General features: G+C 33.0%; 1 protein-coding gene across 2 annotated transcripts in view; it reads right to left on the minus strand.

Moving 5' to 3' along the window:
• The window catches only part of ATRNL1 (attractin like 1), a 1,132,449-nt gene that overhangs the window by 666,847 nt on the left and 438,478 nt on the right, over positions 1-27,124 (minus strand). For both annotated transcript variants that reach the window (XM_043982337.1, XM_043982338.1), the window contains exons 22-24: positions 20,184-20,278; positions 16,625-16,703; positions 14,165-14,322 (exon numbers count right to left, since the gene is read on the minus strand). In XM_043982337.1, coding sequence (XP_043838272.1) covers positions 14,165-14,322; positions 16,625-16,703; positions 20,184-20,278 — 332 coding nt within the window. The remainder of the gene's footprint in view (positions 1-14,164; positions 14,323-16,624; positions 16,704-20,183; positions 20,279-27,124) is intronic.

Consider the following 27,124-nt stretch of genomic DNA (forward strand, 5'->3'; position numbering starts at 1 on the left):
GTCTTTTTCAGAAAATAATATTTTGCATATCTTAATGGATCTGTGATCTCATCCATGTGGCCTCTCTATCTAATGATATAGAATAAACCTACCCGTAGCATTTTGTCCTTTATAACTTTTAACAAGGTTCTCAGATAAATTCTGCAAAGGGATCAATCTATCACAAGGATCATACACTATGAAAAAGTGGGATTTATACTAGGAATGGAGGGCTGATTCACTATTAGGAAAAGCATCAGCATAAATTATAATATCAATAATAAAACCAACACAAATCATATTATTTTCTCAATAGATGCATAAAAAGCCTTTGAAAAAATACAGCATCGGTTCCTATTAAAAACACTAGAAAACACAGGAATAAATGGAGCTTACCTTAAAATGATAAATAATATTTTAAAAAGAAAATTGAAATATTTCTGAGATTTTACCTTATACAAATAAAATTGGCAATGATTAACATCAAAAACAGTCAATGCTGTAAGTAATGTGGAAAAATAGGCACACTAATCATTGTTGGTATAGCTAATTATTGACCCACTTACTTGGAAATGTTTAGAAATATTTGTGAAAAGTAATTAATCTAGTCATATCCTATCACTCATAGATCTCACTACTGCAAGAAAGAAAAAGAAAAAAAGAAAAAATGTTACCAGAATATTCATTAAAATAATATATGGGACTACACAAAACAGAACTATTTTGCATTTCTCCCCCCATAAGCTGTTATTTTGCTATAATGAATTTCTTAGCAGCCTACAGATGATGAGTTTTTTATTACTTGCCTACCCTGGCCCTGAGAAAGCACATATCATTTATTGCTAGGAGTAGAATCAAATCTATTTCCCTCTTTCAATCATGGTAGAATGTACCAGAGTTTAAATTCTTCTGGCTTAGCTTTCAAGATCTGAGGTCAATTACTCACTAGGTATGGAGGCCTTTTAGTTCCTAATAGACATAAAACCCCATTGGAAGAGACTGTGTATACTAAAGGAGTACACAGCCTGCCCTCATGTGGCTTAGAATCTAGAAGAAAGAACACATTAGCTAATTAGGTTCTGGCTAATTAGCTAATAGCTTTTCCTATGCTCAATTTTTATTTGAAGGAAAAATCTATTGACCTTGGATCATTGTTAATAGAATACAATACATTTGATCTAGGCATCTAGGTGGCATAATGAACAGACATGGATTTGGAGTTCAGAAGACAGAAGTTCAAATCCTCCCTTATCCATATTGTTCTAGTTCTGATGCTGTACATGTCACGTAACCTCTCTCTGCTTTGCTGACTATGGAATTGGGATAACACCAATGTTATTTTACAGGTCATTATAATCCAATGAGGTAGCATATAAGAAGTACTTTGCAAACAAAATCTAGCTTCTTTTTATTGAGCTGGAAGTGACCTCAGAGCTTGAAATAAGCTCTATAGGCTTATTCCAAAAAGAAGAAGAAGAAGAAGAAGAAGAAGAAGAAGAAGAAGGAAAAGAAGAAGGAGAAGAAGAAGAAGAAGAAGAAGAAGAAGAAGAAGGAATATAATCCATTACTTTTGAAAAAAATGCCCCCTTTTTAACCACTTTGCCATAGTCACTACAAAAGTACAAGAAGACTACAAAGAACCAAGAGCTATTTTGTGTTTTAGAAGATATATTGGAAAGCAAAGACATTTTTTCCAGAAAAGTTTAATTGGGAATATTCTTACCCTCACCACCACTCCACCCCCCCCAGACCCAGTAAGTATCTTTTAAGCATGTTATGAAAATGTGAAAGATTACAAGTAAGTCTGTCAAATGAAAACATTAAAAAACAAAAGAAGGTAATGATATCACAAAATACTGGCATAATGATAATTTCAGGTAAGTACAAACAGCTTTTACTTCACTCATTTAGAACATCTGACAGCTGTAATGTTTTTCATGTACCTGGAATGCAAGTTAATATGGCAATTTTAACAAGACTGCAATCTATAACATAATGTCAACCTTGTGTATTTTTTTCTGTCACAATAAACAACAATGTAAAACTATAAGAAAATAAAATTAATGGGGTAGAACCTTGTAACATAAGGAGAGAAAAACAAAATAGTAGCATGTGGAGGTTCTACATTTCCAGATATTTTGATAATAGATCTAAACCTTTGACACAAATATCTTAAAATCATTACATAAACATTAACTATAGTAAAACTTAAGTTGGTCACCAAAGTGATGAATATAATGATTAAGAATATTGAATTCAATAATCTAATAACATTCCCTGACTGTTAATAAAACTGTTCCTATGTACTTAACATTAATTAATTGAACCAATTAGTTTATTATCACTAAAGTGATACTGTCTAATTAAAATAAATCTCATGAATATATAGTTATTTATTCTCCACAAGGGACACATTACCACGTAATTAAATATCTTGGACTATACAGCTAAACATTATAAGTGAAAGAAAGTAGGATAAAATAAAGACTATTAGTAATATCTACTCTATATCATAAATGTGACATTTGTTATCACTACAGTAGGGTTGAATTTGCAAGTTACATCCTATAAAAACCAGCTCATTTATGTATCTGTAATTCATGCAGATGTTATCAGATGCCATTTGGAATATATTTGTTTATTCAATCCCTCTCCAAGCAGAGATAACTAAGAAGTTAGGTCAAAACATGTACTTTTCATTTAAATATACCTTCTCTACAGAAACAAATGTAACTCACAAGATTCTATGCACACACACATTAATATTTTGAAATAAATGCTAATTTCCTTTATATACAAAAAATAAGAAAAATACCACCTAAGGTACAAATTATTTTTGAAAATTCCAGCTCCTAGTAATAAACTGATGCCTTTTCTCTGGTAGTAACTTTTAAATAATCTATTAGCATGATCTTTAGTTTATATTAATCACAACATAAGAATGTGAATTGCAGCTCCATTTGTACTTTTCTCTGCCTTTTCTTTGCTTTCAGAAGGGTTTGGCATGACAACAATCTAGTACCATCCATTTCCCATGATTCATCCTTATCCCTTCTAAGGAAAGTATGGATTCTTTTGCACTTCTCCTTGATGGATTTTGCTCCTAGTTGTCTTAATTGAAGATTTGGAAGGTGTACTAATAGAGTAAAAAGTCTGACAGGTTATATCATTCTGGGAAGGTTTCTATTCCAGTCTCAGTGATAAAAAAGTGTCTATTGTTACAGGAACCTAGTAAGGGAAAAATAGAAACTCTTCACCAGTAGCTTGATCCGTACTGGTTAATTATTTTCTTTTTTTTTTTCTTTTCTTTTTTTTTTTAGTGAGGCAATTGGGGTTAAGTGACTTGCCCAGGGTCACACAGCTAGTAAGTGTTAAGTGTCTGAGGCCGGATTTGAACTCAGGTACTCCTGACTCCAGGGCCGGTGCTCTATCCACTGCGCCACCTAGCTGCCCCCTAATTATTTTCTTATAGAATTGTATGGGGGGCAGAGCCAAGATGGCAAAGGAAAAGCAGTGTCTTCTAAGAGTGCTCCCCCCAAACCCTCCAAATATCTTCAAATAATGCCATAAGACAATTCGTGGAGCAGCAAAACTCACAAAAGGATGGGGTGAGATTATTTTCCCAGCAGGAGGTTGGCAGGAGGGGCAGCTAGTTGGCACAGTGGATAGAGCATTGGCCCTGAAGTCAAGAGTACCTGAGCTCAAATCTGGCCTCAGACACTTGACACTTACTAGCTGTGTGACCCTGGGTAAGTCACAACCCCAATTGCCTCACCAAACAAAACAAAACAAAAAAAGAAAGAAAAAAAAAAGAAGTTTGGCAGGAAAGGTCAGCAGTACAGGGATGAGAGTGGAGTGCAGATGGCCCTGCCAGCACAGATCCAGCCTCAGGCAGGCTGCTGCAGGCTACCCCAGGCTGCCCCAGGCCTCCAGAGCGTTTGAATCAGTTGCTGCTGTGGCTGCTTCTGGAATTCAACTCACAGAAAAGTGAGGGGATTGAGCAGTTGGCTAGGAGGAAATTGCAGGGGTCTCTGCTGGCACTGAAGCAGAACTCTGTTGTTTTTCCCAAGCTCAGATCAGGAAGCAGTCAGGCTGTGGCCCAAGTTGGGGAGGGGTTTAGGTGCACCATAGCTTGCAGGCACAGTGAAATAGAATTCTGTTCCTGGGTTAAAGGGCAAGTAGGTCTGTGGTTGTTTGCAGATCAGAAAACAATCTAGGGGAGTGAGGAACAATCCTCTCCTTAAATCATATGACGTGGGACCCCCTGAAGCTTGGGAAAGGGTGTCCTGCAAGCAGTGCCCCACTTTAAGAAGTAGTTAAAAATCAAGAAATAGACTAGGAAAATGAACAGACCGAAAAAAATGTGGACCTCAGAAAGTTTCTTCGGTGACAAGGATGGTCATAATACACCCTCAGAAGAAGATAACAAAGTCAAAGCTCCCACATCAAAAGCTTCCAAGAAAAATATGAATTAGTTTTAAGCCATAGAAGTGCTTAAAAAGGACTCTGAAGATAAAGTAAGAGAGGTAGAGGGAAAAATAGAAAGAGAAAGAGAGATGAAGGAAAGTCAGGAAGATTTGGAAGGTTTCCCAGAGATCAGCTAGTCCAACTACGTTTTTGTACAAATGAGAGATTTGAGGTCTATCAGAAATAAATGTCTTTCCTAAAGTTCCCTAGCCAATTAACCAGAGAGCTAGAAGTAGAATTCTCTTCTCTTGATTTTCAGTTCAGGAGTCTTTCCAGTACAACATATTGTCTCCCTTTATGCTCTTGTTATAATTTATATAATTCAGAACTGCATTAAAGCATGCCTTCTGAAACTTGTCTGTTGCATGGACCCCATGGTAATGTGGTGAAGCCTTTGGACCCTTTCTAAAAACAATGTTTTTATTTTATTTTATTTTGGTGGGTGAGGCAATTGGGGTTAAGTGATTTGTCCAGGGTTACACAGCTAGTTAGTTTTGTGTCTGAGGCCATATTTGAACTCAGGTCCTCCTGAATCCAGGGCTGGTGCTCTGTGCCACCTAGCTGTCCCTAAAAACAATGCTTTTAAATGCATAAAATAAGGGGAAAGGATTATATTGGAATTACTGAATTAAAGCAAATAATGCCAAAGGTTCTTTCTGGCACAATGACTTCTCTCAACTGACAATGTTTTCTTTAATTCCTGAAAGAAACTTTGCAACATTTACAAAGGCAAAACCTAAACATCTGATTCTTTGGAAAATAGCCATTTGATATTCAATTAAAGAAAGCCCTATCAAACTTTCCCCATCATCTTAAAGCAGTAAGAATTAATCTCTAAAAGAATTCTTAGAGAGAAAAGGGTTTATGAAGTTTGATATCCTATATTTTGTAACTAGATTTATTCTGATATAATAATTGTAAATTCTTCACACCAGTATCTGGCATATAGTAAGCACTATAGAAAAGTTCACTTTTGTTATTATTACCATTATTACTATTTTACATGCACATACTATATATGCAAGTATATGTTTATGTACACACGTACATATGTCTACATGCACATATACACACTTACATATGATGCTTACCCATGACATTTATATTACACACTTAGTTGTGAAGCCATTCATATACATTATCACATTATGATTGTAGAGAAGGGGTCCAACTTCCTCATCACTATCAGCAAAAAGTACTCAACAACTGTCACTAACAAGCAACTAAGTACAAGAGCCTTATGAGTGACAGCAGCCCTTCTGACTTGTCCTGCTTTCAATCCACCCTTGCGGCTATTACCTGGGTAAAAACCTGTGAAAAAAGGGTAAGCTCTCTCCACTAAGTGCCTGCCAACTGCCACCCACCTACAGAGAAAGCAAACCAGGTTAGCTGAAGTAGCAAAGAGGGAGAGAAGATGTAGAATGTGTCAGACAAGTCAAACCACCACCACCACCACCAAGCTTGATCATCACTTCTTTTCAGACTCTGATGGAGACAGCCCAGGACCCAAAGCCAAGGGAATTTCAAATAGAATTGCTTCCATCCCATAGTCTTTAACCATCACCCCTGGAAGCAGGCTGGCAACTGCTCATGCAGGTTCTAAAGCAACAACTACTGAAGACCCAGAGAAATGAATTCTTGCCAGCAAAACTCTTGACATTATCAAATGCTGTAACAATGGAAACTGATAAAATTTTACAGATGAGTAAGGGAATGATAAATGCATGTTTTGACACTTTTAAGTGGTGTGACTGGTTTCCATAAGATATGTTCTTGCCAAATGAAAAATGAGGCATTACTTTCTGCTTTGCTATTGTACACCAAGATCCATGAGGACTTTCTAATTGACTTGGAGGTGAAACCTTCCACATTTAATGCCATTTTCCATTAGAATGTGAGCTCCTGAGAAGCAGAGATTATTTTATTTTTCAATTTGTATCTCTAGCACTTAGCCCAGTAATTTGCACATGGTAAATGCTTAACAAATGATTTTTTAAAAATGTATTTCATTCATTCATGGTAAATGTCTTGAGTTAATGATGATTTATTCTAAAAAGGTGGGTATTATTTACCAAAAATCTCACAAGTGAATATTTGAGCCTTTTAAATATCAGCCAGATTAATCTATCTCTGAGGATTATTTGTATCTTTATTAAGGATGTCAGTCATTTTTGTATTAACAAAATAACCTAGTCTCATTCAAAGTTCTCATTTTTCAATTTAAAGTTTATAAATTTGTTTTTGTATTTTTAAAATTTGTACCTGAAAAAAGTTCCTTAATTTTAAAAAATACCGTCTTTGTTTATTCCTCTAACTTTTCCTAATATCAAGAGAAAAAGGTAATACCCTCCCATTTCCCTGGCAGTTCTTCCAGCAATAAATAGCTTTTATAGAACTGTATTATAAGTTTTAATGTACAAATTTTTTGATACATTTTTTCAAAGAAAAAAAGAAATCACCATCATCAACAATCATTCTACATAAAATGTATTTTCGATCGAACTTTCTATTAAATTAAGAATATAGATTAATAAATAATATTTTTTGTCCTTAATTTATTCTTTATGTAATATGAATTTATTGAGTGTTAAAAGCGACCTTCAATATTAGTGGTATTTCATTTTTAATAAAATTCAAGGATACAGTGAAGTAGGAAATGAAAATTCTTGTGCAGGAAATTAAATTCATGTATCAAAATTTATTTTTGCCATTTCCCAATCTCTGAGCATCTACTATGTGGCTAGATTTTTGCTATTACAAAGCAAATGCTGATATATTTGGTTGCACATTATATATTTATTTTTATCACTGACCTTCTTTGCACATATGACTAGGAGTTGGATCACAGGGTTGAAGAAAATAAACATATTAATGACTTAATGCCAAATGACTTTCCAGAATTTTTGCTTAATTCAAAGTATTACCAACAGTGTCTTTGGTGTGTGTCTTCACAGAAGCCCCCTTAACATTAAATATTCCTATTTTTTTTCATCTTTGCCTATTTTATGAGTATAAAGGGAAATCTTGGAATTGTGTTGGGTTTTATTTTTCTTAGTGATTGGGAACAAGCTTTCATATGATTGTTAGATTATAATTCTTCACTATAGTCATGCTCCCCTTAGTTTTATTGGTATTATTCATATTCATTGTAGGACAAGAAAAGATTGTACATAATATTGAAAATCCCTGTTATGTAGAGCTTTTCTCTTTAAGTATATAATAAATAAAGCAAGTAACTTTCAAAGCTGTCTTCATTGCCTGGGATTCCTTTTATCCTTTCTCTCTCTCTTTTTTTTTGGGGTGGTGGTGGTGGCGGTGGCATAGAGCAGTGTGAGGGAAAGAGTAGGGAAAATGTTATCCTTATCTCTTTTTTTCCTTCCCACCTCCTCTCCATCAAATTTTTTAAAACGAGAAGAAAATCAAAACTCTTATGAAATTACATAGTAAAGCAAAATGAATTCCCATACTAGCCATATAGTTCTTGTTTACAGCTTGAGTCTGTCACCTCTGTCTAGAAAGGATAGTATCCCTGGTACACTGGGATCAGGATTAATCCTTTCATTTATCAAAGTTTTTAAATCTTTGAATCTGTGTGCCTTAACGATGTCTCCTTCCTCTTTTACGAAAATACCTTTTCTCTTTGCTTAGTTTTGGTTTAACTATTTTAAGGATAACCCATTCCCATAGATTCTTTCTTTATACATCTCCTATTTGCCTACCCTTTCCCGTTTTCTTTCATTTTATGTTGTGACTGGGCAAATAATTTATTTTCCTTTATCCTCTTCTATTTCGCTTTAAATTTCTTTGCTAAGTGTCTTTCACTATTCATTTTCCATTTCAGTCTGAATGTTGATTCCTGATTCATGAGTTTTGCACGTATGTAAGTTTTCTTTGTTCTATGTTCCTTGTGGGGTTAGAGTTCTTGAAGTAACAGGATTTAAACTTTCTCTTCTACCTATTTTATATATTATTGACTGAATAGATTTTCTCCTTCTCCCTTTTTTTTTCCTGCTGTGCTTCATGTTAAAGCAAAGTTGAATGAAAATAGCATCATATGGTAGAAATCACCTTGTTTCCCGAATTATGTGGCTCAGCCCTACTTCCTGCCATGACCATGTCCTTTCCAAAATCTGTGCCTTTTCATCTCAGACTCTATGTCCTCACCATCATTCTGGGTGCCAAGTGCCCCCTGGAACTCAGATACTCCTCCTAGGGTAGAGTGCTGCTTTTAGAGAAATGTCATTCTCTTATAGATGGTGGTATCCCAATTTCCAAACTCCTCTCAGTCTAATCCATCACAAAGTTCCTGTGTCCAAGGAAAGGCATACAACTTTTCAAACCATGAAAATTCATTATCGGGACGACAAATAACTGCTGTGTTAAAATGCCTTTTCAAGTTCTATGGTCTAAATCCTTACCTTCCACAACCTTTCCTCTTTTCTAGCTATCCCCCACTGTTGCAGACTATATAAATCACCATTATTCTCTATTCGATATTGTCTTTAGTAAGAATACACCACATATTCTCCTCCTCCTAATATTTTCTTTCCCCATCTATGTAATCTCCCTCTTTGTAATAATATCCCAGAAAAGACACTGATATAGCTATAAGATTCTTTAAATTCTGCTTATTTTGTCCATGTTTTAATATTTGATGCTTCTTTTGTTCTTTTTTCCTTACCCTATATGTTTATGTATATGCCTTTGTGTCTCTTCCTGTCTCAAAAAAAACCCCAAATATTCTCTAATTGATTTTGTGATTTTTCTTCTTTGTACTTTGTCTTGATACATTTTTATTGCTCAGGGGCATCTAGGTAGTACAATGGATAAAGCACTGTCCCTGGATTCAGGAGGACCTGAATTCAAATCCAGCCTCAGACACTTGACACTTGCTGGCTGTGTGACCCTGGGCAAGTCACTTAGCACTCATTGCCCCCTTTCCCCCAAAAAAGACTGTGTGCTGAAACTTTCTGTGGAGCAAGACAGGGCAGAGATATTCTTGTATGATTTTTTTAAAAAGGGTATTTATATGCATGACATTCTATTCATGTATTTTCCTTTGTCATGAATATTTTATATTGATATGTTGTTAAATATTAATTTTCATTGATAATTAGACTGTTTTATAGTATATATCTTGTAGGATATTAATTTTTTGCTTCTTTACATATATTATTCCATTTCCTTCTGTAACTGCTCATGAACCAGAATAATCTTCTGACATTCCAATGTTCTTCTATTCATATTTAAATGTTTTATTCCAGGACAACTTGCATAATTTGTGTTTATTACTGAAATCATTAAATTTACACACAATATATCTTAGAATTGGCAAAGCTATTTTTACATGCATTGATGCTTTGAGAATCTTGATTGATACGCTATTGTTGATATTTAGAAGTTCTAGATAGCTTTATTGAATTATTTCTTGCATCATTGTAGTAAGGTTTTTTATTTGTAAGAGCCACGACCTATGCTTTGCCACATCTTGTCTTCAAGGTCAGTGGCTTTGGCTTATAGAGGATACTTATATTCCTTTAACATTGCTGCCTTTTACTTATATTGAGACAAATTTTTCTCTACTTTAGTATTTTGTGTTCTGAATCTGTTCTTTCACTGCTTTGAGGAGAATCTTCTTCATAGATTCTTTTTAAGTATTTTTTAAATTGATGCATTCTACATTCACATGTCTGACATTTTCATATTCAAATGTATAAATTTAATTTCATTCATTCTAGGGTTTCTTGTATTTCCTTTAAGCTTTCAAAGAAGTTAATAGGACTCTACCATTATTGGTTTATATTTCTTTACCTTATAATATTTATGAAGAGAGGTTTGCATTCTTTTTGAGATTTTATTCTTTTTTGCATTTAGGATCTTGGTTGATTTATCTACTTGTTTTCTGTGGGTTTTTAAAGATATTTCCTCTTGATATCCCTTGTGTTTTAGTTTTTTGCCTTTTTTCATCCAGGTATTATGGGGGTTCCCTGTAACTCACTGTCTGACTACATCAAAGTCTTTGTATTAGGGGATATTAGGTTTGCTGCCAGGGTCCCTACCCTGGGAACTGAATTAGATGCAGCTTGGTTTGAATACCTTCTCTTTCAGGTCTATACTGGGCACCTATACTGACACCCTGTCTCATTGCTCCCTCTTCTCTTTTTTCCTTCATCCAGCTAAGAAGGATGTGTGTCAGATAACTTTGTAGGGTTAGCTGATATTGAGAATGTTCCTACAAAGTCATTACTTCCTTCTGTAATCACTATCCTTCAGCTTGGCCCTAGTGAAAATGAGAGAGATTGCTTCTTGTAGGACTGGATAAAGAGATATTCAAGTAGAGTCACTACAACAGCATGAGACTCCAAAATGGGCTCCAAACAAGTCTGTACATGTGTTTATGGTCCTGCTATGAGAGCATGGAAGTTGGTGAAGGAAGTAAACAAACATTCATAGTATAAAGGTTATCTGTTTTTAATTTGTAAAGCATTTTACCTTGTTGGGGACTATAATCTTTAATTTTAATTACTCAGTGATACATAATTCCATTTGGGGTGTAAGTAAGGACGCATTGTAGAAAATGCGTGTGTGATACTTTTGTGGGTCACATGATATTAATCTAGATTTGGAAAAAAAGATATTGGGGAAGCTAGGTGGCGCAGTGGATAAAGCACTGGCCTTGGATTCAGGAGGACCTGAGTTCAAATCTGGCCTCAGACACTTGACACTTACTAGCTGTGTGACCCTGGGCAAGTCACTTAACCCCCATAACCCCACCAAAAAAAAAGATATTAAACAGATAGGAATTTCAAGAAAATAAGTTTAAGCTTGACATAAGGGTAAATTTTATAAAAGTTTTAGAGTCATCCAAAAGTGGGATAAGCTGCCTCTGGCAGCTGCAGGTTCCTCATCACTTGAGTTTTTTAAGCAAAGTCCAGATGAGAACTCATAAAATTGTTTTTTAGGCATAAGTTATACTATAAGACATCAGGGTTCTCTTCCTTCTTTGAAATTTACAATTCTTTGGCTTCCTAGTGCCTGAGAATAAATACAAGAAGAAAAAAAAACTATGTTTCATTTTCAAATTCATTTTAATAAAGTAATTGGATTTGTAGTACCTCATTAACAACAGATTGCTGAAACTCCTCATGGCATTTACTGATAACTTCTAGTCCTCAGAGTTTTTAAATCAGTATTTGTCACTGAACAATGTTAAATATTCAGAAGGAACTCCAAAACAAAGAAAGTTGAAATAATTAAATATGCTACACTGAGTAAATTTTATTATGAGGACAGATGTTCTTTTTGACTTTTATTAAGCAGTTTCTTCACTTACAAGGTTCAGTCTATTAACATGGGAGATAACATCTTCACAGAACTGTGAAACCAGAACTACCATAGCAGAAGAACTAGTGACTGTATTTTCCCCACTCCCTATAAGGGAAAGCTGAGATAGAGTTTTTCATTATTCAAGGGATAACATTCATTTTTAAATCTTCCCAATTTTAAGAGGCAAAATCCTAAGGTAAATATCCTGTTCTTATCATTGGCAAAAAAAAAAATAAGGAGCTTAAAAGAAAACAATGAAATGTTATAAATATCCATCATTTCCATAAGTGTTTCCACAAATACATTTTATTAAACTTCAAGACCTTGCTATAGTAGCACTGTTCTTAATGTCATATTATAAAATTTTGTTATAATTGAAAATTAGCATCAATGTGTTTCTCAACAATAGTAGTTATTTTCCATATTCTCATCATTTCATATTGTTTTAATGAGGAAGATTTAAAATTAGGTATCTTTAACATTAATTCTGGTGGTGTTTTCTGATGTGTTAAATATCCATAGCCTATTCATTCAAACATGAGGGGAAAAGGTCTAACATAAATAATGTTTAATTTTCTATCATATAAACCATGACATTCCAAAGATTTTATTTACATTAATGAAAATGTTATATTACTGATGAATAAAATACATAAAACAATATGATAATGCATTTAAATAAATTTCAAATATTATTTTAAAAAGTTCTATTCATGGAAACAATGATTTTCTTATTGAACTTGACTCAATACAATTAATCTTAAAATCCAAGCTATTTCAATGATGCCAAATGAACTGGATTACAATTATGTATCAATCACTCTCTATAGCAGAATTAAGGAAAGAGTATGTAAAATAATGCTGGCACCATCTGTCCTTGAAAAAAATTTAATCAGTTATTGAAAATGTTTGATTCCTGAATACCGATTTTTTCTATCACTATGCATACAGATACATGTGTGTATAAACATATATACATATTTGTGTGTATACATATGTTTATATATACATATATGTGTATATATATATTTTGTACACTTACAATTTCCTTTTCTAATTTTTAAATATAGTTTCATATAAATTTCTTCCTGCTAAATGTTTAATTCCCTTCTTTTACAGGCTATACCCTCTTTTTAGAGTACCAAAAAGTTTTTTTTTCAATTAATATTTGTATCAGTCTTTCTTCTTCCAAGAATCACAAAGATAGTAACATAAAATGGTAATGGTTTTATTATAAACCTGACATAAATTATTTTTTGCTTTATAAGAGAAAAGTTGAGTTGCAGAGCCAGAATCTTTAAAAAAATAGTACCTACTATCTTATATAAAGTTAATTTCAAGTGGTTTTTTCTTTTAATATAGTCCACAATAGCACTCTTAATATTTTAATGTAGTATTTAGGTATTTAATTTCTCCTCTCCCTGAGAAATTAAAGAGTAATAAATTAATTCAATTTACTAAACATTTGTTAACATTTGCTATTTATAAACTAATCTAGCAGCTTGTATGGAATACAAAGAACATGTTTCCTGACCAAAAGTTCATAGTCAAGAGAGATTTGACATTTACAGAAATGACTGTAAGTTAGAATGTGATAATTACATAGAGATTCCTATGTAATGAAGATTCCTACTCCAGCATTTTACTGCTATTTATTGATCTTACAAAGCAAGAAGGGCTCTGTGGGTAGATCTTATAATGGATTATATGTCTATCATAGAAGGACTAACCTTAGGAAATTCACTACCAGTTTGGCCACAGAGTGATACATTTTTCAGTCACAGTAATTATCAATGACTAAGTAAAAATGAGTTATATTCATGAAAGAAGTAACAAGATCTATATCAATGAATCCTTGGGTCCTTGAAGTATTGAAATGCTTTCAATGAGACTTAGAGGCAAAAACACCTGATTTTAGGGGAGTGAAGACTTGGGATGAAAGGGTCATATATTTAAATCTGAAAAGGAACTCAGAAATCATATAGTACTGCTGTTTCATCTTGCAGATGACAAAACTGAAGTCCAAAGCGGCTAAGTAACAGCATGGTTAATTCAAAATCTGCTCCCTTTTCTTCATACCTTTCACTAATTTGGTCCTCTTAAGGACTAAGAATGCCAAGTATAATACCTCTTCCACATGACAACTCTTCAAATCCTTAAAAGACTGATTCAGGCTCCAGTCCAAACCCACCACCCCAAAAACACAATACACATTCTTCAAGCTAAATATGATCAGTTCACATAGCTAATTTTATTAAGCATTTTTGTTCATTGAAATTGTATATGCCCTTCAATTTAGATATATATGTGTATATAATTTGGTTAAAAATATCAATTGCTTTTAATAATGCATACTGTTAAGTCAAACAAATGAAAAACAATTTTCACTTACCTGTATTTTAATTGGCCAAGAAAAGTTGCTGACATATACATAGAATGTGATGTTAGGATTGCCTCTGAAATTAAATTTTTCACAGGAAAAACTATCTCTGAATTCCTTTATTTTCACTCTGTAAATTAGCAGAATTTCCTCTCCAGATATTGTTCCAGCTAAAACGCAAATAATAATATTTTAGACTCCATATCAAGCAACATAGTCATGTTAAAATCAAGTAATATAATTTCATGCTCATCATAAAAAAATGTACTGTATGTTTTAAAACCTAGTCTGAATACATTTTACCTTTATTACAATTAGGAGTAAGAGCTGACCCTGAGATTTCAATGATAAGCAGAACTTCCAGGTGAAAGGCAGTTTTGCTCCTAATTAGAAACAAGGAGTTGCCCGGAGCACTAAGAGGTAAGGTGATTTGCCCAGATTCATATAGTCAACATGTCAGAGAGAAAATTTGAACCCAGGACTTTTGGGTACTCAGACTAGTTCTTGATCTACTATATCATGCTCGATCATATCCTAAATATCAAACTTTGAAAATATTCATTTAACTCCATGCAGAAAATACTCTGACAGATATTATTCATGATGAAAACTGAGTTGGTATTTCTAAATTTCAAAAAGAAAGACCCTTACTAATTTAGGAATAATTGAGAAGCAGAGGAACAGGTCATACTTTAAAGCGTGAAATAACGGCTTACTTCCTGAAGTATATAGTAGGAATTCAATAACTACTTTGGGGATTTAATTGAACAAAGTGATTCCAAGTTGATCCTGCTTCAATGTTAAAGTGATATCTAATTAGCATATTATTGTTTACTTGCTGGTTTTTCTAGACCAACTGAATATAAACTGTTTTTACATGTTAAGCATCCCCTTTGATAATCTTTTTCACATGAATAACAAAAGAAAATGACAGCCTAACTCAAAGCCAATGATCATGAATTCTGAATTAGTGAATTCTACACTTTTGAAGTTTAGCTGTAATTTGCTACATATAAAACAAGGTACAACAACATCTAGATATTTGCTTTTTAACATTTTTTTACCTGAATGTTTTGATATTGTACAAAATCTTTAAATCCCTTATAATATTTATATCCACACATATCTATGTAATATGTATATATTATTTATATGTAGATATTGATATATTTGTAGAGATGGTCATAATAATAGTAGTAGTCTACTTATGGAAACTAGGAAATGTATGCTACTGGGTTTTTTTTTAATTTTGTTATTGTTGGTTTTGTTTTTGTTTTTGCAGGGCAATGAGGATCAAATGACTTGCCCAGGGTCACACAGCTAGTAAGTGTCAAGTGTCTGAGGCCACATTTAAACTCAGGTCCTTCTGAATCCAGGGCCAGTGCTTTATCCACTGTACCACCTAGCTGCCCCCATACTACTGATTTTTAAGATTTTATAAGGATGGGTGCTGGAACTATCATTTCATTGTTATATGAAGCTACTGAATAAGGAAAATCTATACCAGTGTGGGCCTATATATTCTTTGCAATTTATAATTATAGAAAGTTGACTAGAGCAATGAGAGAGATAAAGGTATTTCTTTCCAGGCTCATGCAGACAGAATGTTGTCAGACCCAGGACTTGAATCCAGGTCATCAAGGCACTGAGATCAAGCCTTTCTATTTTTAGTCATTTATCAGAATGAAAGTTACAAATGTCAATGTCCACATTTTTGCATGATAAAAATTGTTAATTTATTGTCTTATTCAACTATGTACTTGTGACTTAGTAAACTAAGATGAACCAAGGCATTTTATTCATAAAGGTATAAGAAAAGACAAAGGGAACATCCTTTCCCTGCTGCAGTGATGGTGGTGGTGGTGGTGGTGTAATTCAATAAGAGCATTTGTATTTCTCCTTGGATGTATTTTTCAAATTGCAATAAATGTAATTCATATAAGCTTTCTTTAAAAGGGCTTATTAAATAAAGCTTTTATTCTCTCAACACTAAAGTTGAAAGGGGGAGGGATTTTATAGGTTGAAAATAACAGATAAGCCAGTGTTATCACCACACACAGAAGAATTTCATTGTATAATATCAATATTAAGGTTAATAATTAAATTTTAGCTTCAACACTGAAACAAAGAATTTAAATCTCAGTCTCTCCAGTCATTAAGGGAGTAATTTATCTTAATTAAAATCACAGCTTTTCATAACAGTACCATTTAAAAATTTTAAATAGAATACAAGTTTTTGCTATCCAAGTCATTTTAATTGAATAAGGGAGAAAGTTAACATGTTAATGAAGCTTTATTCATATTACAAATTATTATCCATGTTTAACTACCACAATTAATAAAAACATAATGATGATGGCAAGGAATATTTTAAGTTTGTTACTGAAATTTTAAAAAGACAATCATGTTAGAATAACTTCTATAAGTAATTCTTTTAACAACACAGAAGATATAACATAAAAATTTTCTTACCTGTTGAACTAATGGACCATGTAATGTTCAGATTAAAGTTGTTTGATGCATTAATGGAAATATCCAAATTTTTGTTTGACTGACAACAAAAAGAAAATTAAATGTAAAAGACCTGAATTAAACAACATGGCATTCTAAATACTGTGCCTTACCTAATGCATTCCTCAAACAAGCCATCAATCCTAAGTGTCTTCCACTGGTGAATGAATGTTGGATTTCAACCCAAGAGATATTTTTTTTCTTTTGAAAAAAATCTATATAGGTTTTATATAATTGCATGCATAATAGAAGAAAATTATTTTGTTATATTAGCAATCTAGAATTGCTACATAGATTTTTTTCTGGTGATTTTTCCTGTATAGATTAGGGTGACTGATTTTATGCCCCCTTTTGTCACTAAGTTATATTTCTTCATAGTTTTTATTATCAGTTAATGTTTTCTGTTATTAGTTTCCCAGCCCACAATCTAGTTTTAATCCTGTTTATCCTAATTTGTACCTCAACTTGTTACTTAAAGACTAATCTGCTCCTCGGTCAATGACCACTTGTTATAGTGGGAATATTTTTAAATATTGATGATACATGGCCACTAAGGTCTCTTATAATTCTGGATTCTGTCTATAAATGACATCTATTTTCTATTGGATTTTATTTTTAATTTGCAAACATAAAATTTATACTTCCCCTAAATATTCAGAAAACATACTTTGAGGACTCCCTATTTGAAAACACTAGGATACTATATTGATACTAAAATGCTAAATGCAACCTTTATTGCATTTTAATATTGATCATTTGATTTTTCAAGAGTTTGTCCTCATAAAGTAAATCATATGGTTTATCAATTGTAATTCATCAATGGACTGTTGCTAGATAATATTCTCATTTTTGTTAATGTTTTGGAAAGGCTTTCTTCATTTCAGTGGCCCAACAAAAAATTATATTGGTTTTAGGCAATTTAGTTTTCATTCTTACTAACACAATACATCTATCTATTGTGTTAATATATCTATTTATACATACACACACATATATATAACTTGAATATTATCATATATATGCATGTATATATGTGAATGTTTGTGTGTGTTTGTATAAAATAATCCAATATTCTTCCACTAAAAGTCCTAACTTTGTATTCCACTGTGTTATCAAAGTGACTTTGGGCTTCTGATGACTATAGTGCTTCCCAAGCTGAAAAAGGTCTGAATTAGGACATATACTGAGAGTACATGTTGGTTGTCTGAGGACTCATATAATTCAGAGAAGCTCATCATTAGGTTGATTACGTGATGATTAACATTTTTGGTCAGAGAAACTCTTGAAAATTGTCTACATGAGTTATAAAGTGGTTATGATTTATACTGGGAAATTAGGTGGTACTGTCAATGGAGTACCCCACCTGGAGTTAGGAGGATCTAAGTGCACATTGGACCTCAGACATTTACTAGCTGTGTGACTCTAACCTGGTTAGTCACTTAATCCCGTTTGCCTCAATTTCTTAATCTGCAAAATAAACTGGAGAAGACAATGGCAAACCACTCTGGATCTTTGTCAAGAAAATTCCAAATGTGGTCACAAAGAGTAAGAAATGACTGAACAACAAAAAGTGAATATACCTTGGTAAAAGAAGTACCCTCCTTGAGGAAATTACAAATACTGGAATATTTACAAGTTATCTTAGTCAGTAAGTAGCCAAGAATTTTATGGATAGTGATCAAATATATTTAGAAGTGTAATTTACATATGTGATTTTGCCTTATTTCTTTTGTCACAAGTATTGATGGTTTTAAATCATGAGTCCCTGTTTACAATTTTGTTTCTGTTTCTCTCAAATTTTAAAATATTTTTATAGTCTAATTACTTATGGCAGTGGATAAAGGACTAGGCCTGGAATGAAGAAGACCTGAGTTCAGAAGTGGCCATAAATTTTTACTGGCTGTATTATTCTGAGTAAATCATTTAACCTGTTTGCCCATGTTTCTTCATCTGTGAAATACAGTTAATATCAGCACCTACTTCACATGGATGTTGTGAGGATCAAATGAAACAATAATGATAAAATACTTAGCACAATGCCTGTTAAATAGTAAGTGCTACATAAATGTTAGTTACTACCATCATTATTATAATAATCATGAAATGGCATGAGACTCAATCTGACACAACTTTCAAGCATGATTTCTAGCCAGACTTTTTAATAATTTGTTTTTAATTGGTGCCTTTTAAATTACATTTATTTTTACTATGTTTTTTTTCTCTATCCAGTAGGCTTTCCCTTTTAAAAAAAGATAGAAAAAGTACCTGTTAAGCAAAATCAACTAAATGTTGAACAAGTCTACTAATGTATGCAATAGTGGACCCTGAAGCAACTATTATTTCTGATAGGCAGAACCAAACCAAAACACATACACGCAGACAAAATTGCTCATAACAAGTGTGTGACTATAAATACAGGTGCCAAAAAGTGTCCCTAGTAATAACCACTGCTATTTACTACAATATAATAATGAAAGGAAAAAAGGAAAAGGGAAGTCATAGAATGAATAATCTTATCTAATTATTCAATCTGCTACTCTTCTTTTTCTCCCTATTTCTATGATTTCATTAGATCCTCTAGCTAATTTACTATAAATGGAAAATAATATAATATTTTTTCTCTTAGGTAATTCTCATAAAAATTTATTTTTAAACAAAATATTGAAAATGTAAAATATGTTTTGTTTTCAACAATCTCAAGGCTTATAAGTACATTTTAATATATATTCAGAACATCTTTTATAAATACAAAATAGTTCTTACCAACCAAAAGAACAAAAATTATGTATGTTTCAATGTTTTCTTTTTGGCTGATTATAGACAAAATGAATAGCAAAACACGCACATTGTTTTATATAATCTTTTTTGTTCTGGGTCAATGTGGGTTAAGTGACTTTCCCAGGGTCACACAGCTAGTGTTTTGTATAATCTTAAGAGGCTTTGCCTGGGTGTATTTTTTTTTCATTATTTTGGACTCAAATGATGCACCGATTTTGAAATATATAAATTTTAAGTTATGTATCTAAAATAGTTTATACATCAATATAATCAAGAATCAATATGCTAAGATATGTGTCATAATTCAGGAAACTCAGAAAAAACCTACCACGATTGCAAAAGGACAAAACAAAGACTTCTGTTTTAGTGAAGGGAAAACATTTTCAATATGCTTTGTATCAGAAGCGTCCAATTTATTAGAATATCCCTAGTTTGAGAAAATGATTAAAAGATGAATGCTTGTATGTGTCAAGTCTAAAAATGATAAATATAAATGTATTTTAAATGACAAAACATCTTGGGAAAAGTTCACAAAAGCTAACAGAAAAGTCTGAATCTTAGCCTCAAGTTAATTTCATTTCTATATCTAGATTTTAGAAAATAAAAGGGAACAAACAGTTAGTATCTTCCCTAAAACTCTACAGAGAGAGAAGAGGCAAAACCACAATGAAATATAACAAACAAGTTGAATCCCTTGCTCCTAGTATTGTTATGTTATGGAAGAAGATTGATGCTTTCTAACCTGTTCTGGATTGGCTATGAAGTTTATGGCTGTATGATGGCGATCATCTTCCTGTAACAAACTGAAGGTAAACTGGTAGTCAATCAAAAGGCTGTCTGTGGACAAAGTAAAGTAGAAACATGAGAGTCCCCATACATACTTAAAATTATATTTGCCATATGTAAAATAGTATCTAAAATAGACTGTATACTTTTAGTCAAAATGTAGGTTTTGTTAGAACTTAGAAGGAGATTTCTGGCCTGAAAATATGAAATTAATCATCAAGCAAATGACAAAATAATGAAAAAAATAGAATGAAGCTCCCAATTCCAGACTGGTAAGACATAATTATTGAAGACACAAGAAAATGCTATGTTTAATTAACATATAAATGTTATTTCCTATTAATTAATGTTCTAAATATATAAAATGTAACAAATCTTCCACAATAAATGCAAAACAAAATAACTAGATAATATGTAATATTCAAAAAATATTTCAAATTATCCATAACCAACATTTTATTTTCTATATCCCCATGTTATTTTAAATCGTAACTTAATAGTCTCTATACACAGTGTTCTATGGAAGACTGCTACCATTTTGGTGTCAGATTTTTTAAAGCTAGACAACAGGAAAAAAAGAGATGAAGTACTAAAAAGGTCAGTAACATTTTATTTATTATAGCCAATTGATATTTAATGAGCTGATTATCACTGATATATACTGTTACTATATATAAATTTAAGTTACTTATTGAAAACATGTATATATTATTTTTCTGGAAACTATTAGAATATCATTTTAATATTAATTTCACCATGAACTAATTTTAAAATTGAACTGAAAGTGTGTGTGTGTGTGTGTGTGTGTGAGAGAGAGAGAGAGAGAGAGAGAGAGAGAGAGAGAGAGAAGGAAGGAGGGAGGGAGGAAGAGAGAGAGAGAATGAAAAAGGGTAAGAATTTTTTGTAATATTTTCTTATTCAAATCTATTTAGAAAGCCTGGTCTTAAAAATTGCCGTTCTAAAAATGTATATGTCTTTTTTTTTAATAGAAAGTGCTAATATACATGGTCGAAATTAATTTTAATGATGATAATGATAATGTTTCCTGGATATTAAATGTCAGTGGATCTCAAAGTATATTCTGAGATATTATATTTGAGGTATCAATAAAGATTGACATTTGAAAGGAATCTTACTATTTATTTGCTACAAATTTTGAAGACTAGTAGAAAGTAGAGGAAAAAATTATAGTGATAAATGTGAACAGGGCCAAGAAAATTTTTTGTCCAATAAGGGACAAATGTTTCACCTTATCTTGATCAAAGAAGCAGAATTAATTTTCCATTTTTTAATCTACTTGTGATCAGGCCTGTGTGAACATCACAATCATAAAAAAAATCAATTTTTATTTAGACAAAAGAACAAACAGTTTGAGCCAGAGAAAAAGCACATCTTATGATTTTTATCACTTCTCCTCCTATTCTACTACTATTGCTACTTACATTTAAATAAGATCCTGAAGTTTATATGCAAGACCATTATCTTGTCTAAGCCTGACAAGAAAATCATTAAATTTTGTGAATTTATCTTTTTAAAACCTTATTCTTCATTACTACTGAAAATTTCCTACTTGCATGCAGAAACAAATATTCTTATACTGGAAAAATAAGATTTAGAAAGCTACTCCTGAGTTAAATATGAATAAAAATCAATTCTGATAATTATTTTACAATATTGATGAAAATCAAATTATCCTATAAAATGAAAGGAATTTACTGAAATTGCTAACTTGTCATTAACCAGAGCTTCTTGGAAATGCAACTGCCGATGATTAAATCCAGACAAAACTTCACTGAAAACAGCATATTGAGGCTTTAAAACATCTGAACATTTAAAAAGTTGAAATTCAAGTAATGATATCATCAAAAGACTATTCTATTCTTTTTCAAGAAATAAAACCTTTTCTATTTGGATCCTAAGACACATAAAATCTAATGGGATGATTAAATCCTTTCTTTACTCTTCTTCATTTGCTTGTACATAATGGAACTATGACATTAAAGAATTTAGTTTGCTATTTGAGACATAATGGAATGGTTAGTTTTCAACTCTTGTCTTCTGCTAATATACTGTTTTAAATGAATTGATCATAGCACTGTGATAAGTTAGAGGTTGCTAATAATATTCAACATTTCTTTTTTACCAATTTCTATTAATTAATGCTTCTTATTGAAATATTTAAGGAGGGTAGACTTGCCCTTTAAGATTCTTTCTAGTTCTAAATGTATAATTCTGTGTTATAAGTGCATTGCTGAAAGTAAATATAAAATGTTAAAAGTACGAAATCATCCCAACTTTCAAACAAATTCATAAAGATAGCTAGGTAGCACACTGAATAAAGCACAATGCTTGGGGTAAGAAAGACCTGAGTTCAAATCCTGATTCAGCCACTTACAAGCTGTGTGACTCTGGACAAGATACTGAAGCTATCTGCATCTCAGTTTCCTCATCCACAAAATGGGGATAATAATAGTGCCTGTCACCGTGTTGTTGTGAATGTCAATTAACATGTAAAGTTCTTTGCAAACCTTAAATATAAATGCTATCATTTTTATTATTATCTCTAGCTATAATGAAGCAAAAGAGCAAAATATAATTACTAAGAGTAACACAATGGAATATGTGTTTATGTAGATATGATATATTTGGGGTTCATTGTTGTAGGTGTCTGAGTCCTGTCACTCAGATGACATGTTATTTACTTGCATGTAATTTGTCTATACAAAGACTTGTAAGTAACTGACTATGTAGAAAGGAAGAAATTTTCTGGAATAAAATATTCAAACTCTCTATGGATACCACATCCTTGAATATACCACTGCTATCTTTTTAAAGCATTAACCTGGAAATGTATATATGCAAACTGATACATATGCATATATATTATGTCCAACTTACTCTGTATATATTTTGCATGTACATAGTTCTTTGCATGTTGTCTCCCTCGTTAGAATATGAACTCCTTGAGGGCAGAGACTATTTTTATTTTCTTTGTATTCTCAGCATTTTGCACAGCACCTAGAACATGGTAAATGCTTAACAATACTAGTCGACTATGTGTATAGCTTTGGGTGGATTAAGAATCATATAAATGACCAGGCACAAAAAATTAAAACATTGATGTCAACCTAGAAAAAGGTCTCTAGAGTAGGGAACACCATTGGGGTTGCCTTTCCCTTGTTAAAAATTTTATCAATAATTTAGTTGAAGGTATAAATCCTATGATTATCAAATTTGTTGCTAAAGCAAAGTATGATGAAATGGCTAATGGATATAATGGGAGAATTAGATATAAAAAGATCTTAAAAGATTAAAGAGGACAATTCTAGTAGGATACAATTTTAATAGATATAAAAATGTAAAGTCACATCAAGAATTGCAGAGTCAGAAAGGATCTCATTGACCATTTAGTTAAACCTATAACAGAAAATGAACCACCTTAAAGATCTCCAATGAGAGGCAGCCACTATCTCCATTGTAATCCATTTAACTTTAAGGTATCCTTAATTATTAGGAGGATTTTTCTTACACCCAGAATGCTTGCCTCTTAAAGTTATATTTATCTTTTTAAAAACATGAGTTAACTTTTATGCCCCACCAAAATCTCCTCAAATGTAAATATTCCCAGATCCTTTCACAATTCTGGAAATGTATGAAGTCTAGGGCATTCAACAACATAATCATTCTTCTCTGTTTACTCTCCACATTATAAGTATCTCTTTTAAGATATGATGCTTGGGGCAGCTAGGTGGTGCAGTGGATAGAGCACTGGCCCTGGAGTCAGGAGTACCTGAGTTCAAATCTGGCCTTAGATACTTAACACTTACTAGCTGTGTGAGCCTGGGCAAGTCACTTAACCCCAATTGCCTCACTAAAAAAAAAAAAAAAAAAAAGATATGATGCTTAGAATTTAGCTCAATTATGCAAAAATGGTCTGACTCAGGGCAAGATACAGTAGGATTATCAACTCCTTATTACTAACAGCTATTACCTACACACATTATCATCAGCATCTCCCTGTCATTTTATATTAATCATACTATCCACCAAAACTACCAAAAGATAGTGCGATATAGTGAATAGAGTGCAATTATAATCAGGATGAACTATGTTTGAATCCTGCCTCTATTTACTACTTGTTTTTGACTGGGAAAGTCATTGAAATTTCATCCTGTTTCTTCATCTGTAAAATGGAGATAATAACTTCTAACTCTACCTGCTAATACAAAGCCAGGAACTCTATGAAAACAATTACAAAATGCTTTTCACACAAATAAAGTCAGATCTAAACAATTGGAAAAAATACCAGTTGCTTATGAGTAGGACAAGTCAATATAATAAAATTACAATTCTACCTAAATTAATCTATTTATTCAGTGGTATATCAATCAAATTACCAAAAAATATTTTATATAAATAGAAAAAGGAATAATAAAATTCATCTCGAAGAAGAAAAGGTCAAGAATAACAAGGGAATGAGTGGGGAAAAAAATGTGAAGGAAGATGGCCTAGACATACCAGATCTCAAACTCTATTATAAAGTGGTAATCCATCAAAACAATTTGGTAATGGCTAAGAAATAGAGTGATGGATCAATGGAATAGATTAGGCATAATATACACCATAGCAAATGACCATAGAAATTCAGTTTTGATAAGCCCAAAGATCCAAGCTTTGGGGACAAAAACTCATTATCTGACAAAAACTTCTGGGAAAAATGGAAAGCCATGTGGAAGAAATGAAGTACAGATAACATCTCACACAAAATAACAAGACATGGTCAAAATGGATACATGATTTACACATAAAGGATGCTACCATAATCAAATAAGGAGAGCATGGAAGAGTTTATCTGTCAAACCTATGGATAAGGGAAGAATTTAGGACCAACTCAGATAAAAAGAACACAATGAAATGTAAAGTGGATAATTTTGATTATATAAAATTATTTTTTAAAGTTTTTATAAGCAAAAGGAATGCAAATAAAACTAGAATTGGGGAGGGAATGGATAGAGGGATAACATTCAGAACTCAAAACTTAACAGTGGGGGGTGGAGCCAAGATGGCAGAGGAAAGACATTAAATGCACAGAGTTCCTAATACAATTATCACAAAACAGCAATAAAAGAACCCCTGGAGCAGAAAAACCCACAAAAATATGGGCTGAGATTATTTTCCTGCCATAGATAGATTACAGGGGGCCAAGCCTCTGAATCAACTATTGCACTAGTGTCTTCTGGAACTGAGCATGTGGTCGGATGAGAAGCCTGAACGCCTGGCCAGGGGTGGGGGGTGGGGGGAAGTGCAGGGTCATCAGTGGGACCTAGGGAACACGCCAGCAGGGAACCAGGAAGAAATCCTGAGCAGCAGGAGGCCCAGGTGGGGGAGGGGTGCAGGCTTTTTTAAGCTAAGAACCACACCACAGAAAGCTTTGCTTGTTGGTTGTTTAGTAAGTAGGCTTGAGGTTATCTTCAGACCAGAGAACAGGTCAGACAAGAGTAAAACCTTCCCTCCCTCAAACCAAAACACCTGGGAACAGTAGTGTAGCCTAAAAGTAGGGCCCCCCAGTGTGGACCTAAAAGTCAAGTAAAAGATGAGCAAGCAAAGAAAGTTCAGAATTATAGAAAGCTTCTTCAGCAACAAGGAAGATCAAGGTACACCCTCAGAAGAGGAAAACAACCACAGGGCCCCTACATCCAAAGCTTCCAAGAAAAATATGAACTGGTCTCAGGCCATGGAACCTCTGAAAAGGGACTTTGAAGAGAAAGTAGTAGAGACAGAAGGAAGATGTAGAGAGAGGGAGGATAAAATGGAAAGAGAAATGAGATTAATGCAGGAGAATCATGAGAAAAAAGTCAACAGTTTGAAAAGTTAAATGGAAAAGGAGATTAAAAAAACTGTCTGATGAAAATAATTGCCTAAGAATTAGGATTGAACAAATGGAAGGTAGGACCTTATGAGAAACCAAGACAGAGTAAAGGAAATCCAATAGAATGAAAAAATAGAGGGCAATATGAAATATCTCCTTGGAAAAACAACTGACCTGGAAAATAAATCTAGGAGAGATAATTTGAAAATCATTGGACTACCTGAAAACCATGACCAAAACAAGAGTTTAGACACCATTCTCCAAGAGACTGTGAGGGAAAATTGCCCTGATATTCTAGAAGCAGAAGCTAAAATTGAAGTTGAAAGAATCCACAAATTACTTTCCAAAAGAGATCCCAAAAGGAAAACCTCCAGGAATATTATAGCCAAATTCCAGAACTCCCAGGTCAAGGAGAAAATATTGCAAGCAGCTAGAAAAAAAGAATCCAAATACTGTGGAGCTCCAATAAGGATAAAGCAAGTTCTAACAGCATCTACATTAAAGGAATGGAGGGCATGGAATATGATATTCCAGAGGGCAAAGGAACTGGGACTACAGATAAGAAACACATACCCAGCAAAACTGTGTATACTCTTTCAGAGGAAAAAAATGGACTTCAATGAAAAAAAGGACTTTGAAGGCATTTGTGATGAAAAGACCTGAACTGAATAGAACATTTGACTTTCAAATTTAAGACCCTGCAGAATCATAAAAAGGTAAACAGGGAAAAGAAATGATGAGGGACATTAAAAGGTTAAACTGTTTACATTCATACATGAGAAAATAATACTTCCAACTCATAAGAACTTTTTCAGTAAGGAATATACAGAGGACACAGGTCTGAACTGAATTTGAAGGGATGGTCTTTGTAATGCATTTTTTTAGTGTGTGTTCTTATTCTTTGTGGAGCAAACAGGGTGGGTTGTCTAGTGTCTGGGGCTGGATTTGGGCTCTGGGTCTCCTGGGCCCAGGGCTGGTACTTTGTTCACTGTGCCACCTAGATAACACATGATGACATCTTTAAAATA

Source organism: Dromiciops gliroides, chromosome 2 (assembly GCF_019393635.1).
Source record: "Dromiciops gliroides isolate mDroGli1 chromosome 2, mDroGli1.pri, whole genome shotgun sequence".
Lineage (NCBI taxonomy): Eukaryota > Metazoa > Chordata > Mammalia > Microbiotheria > Microbiotheriidae > Dromiciops > Dromiciops gliroides.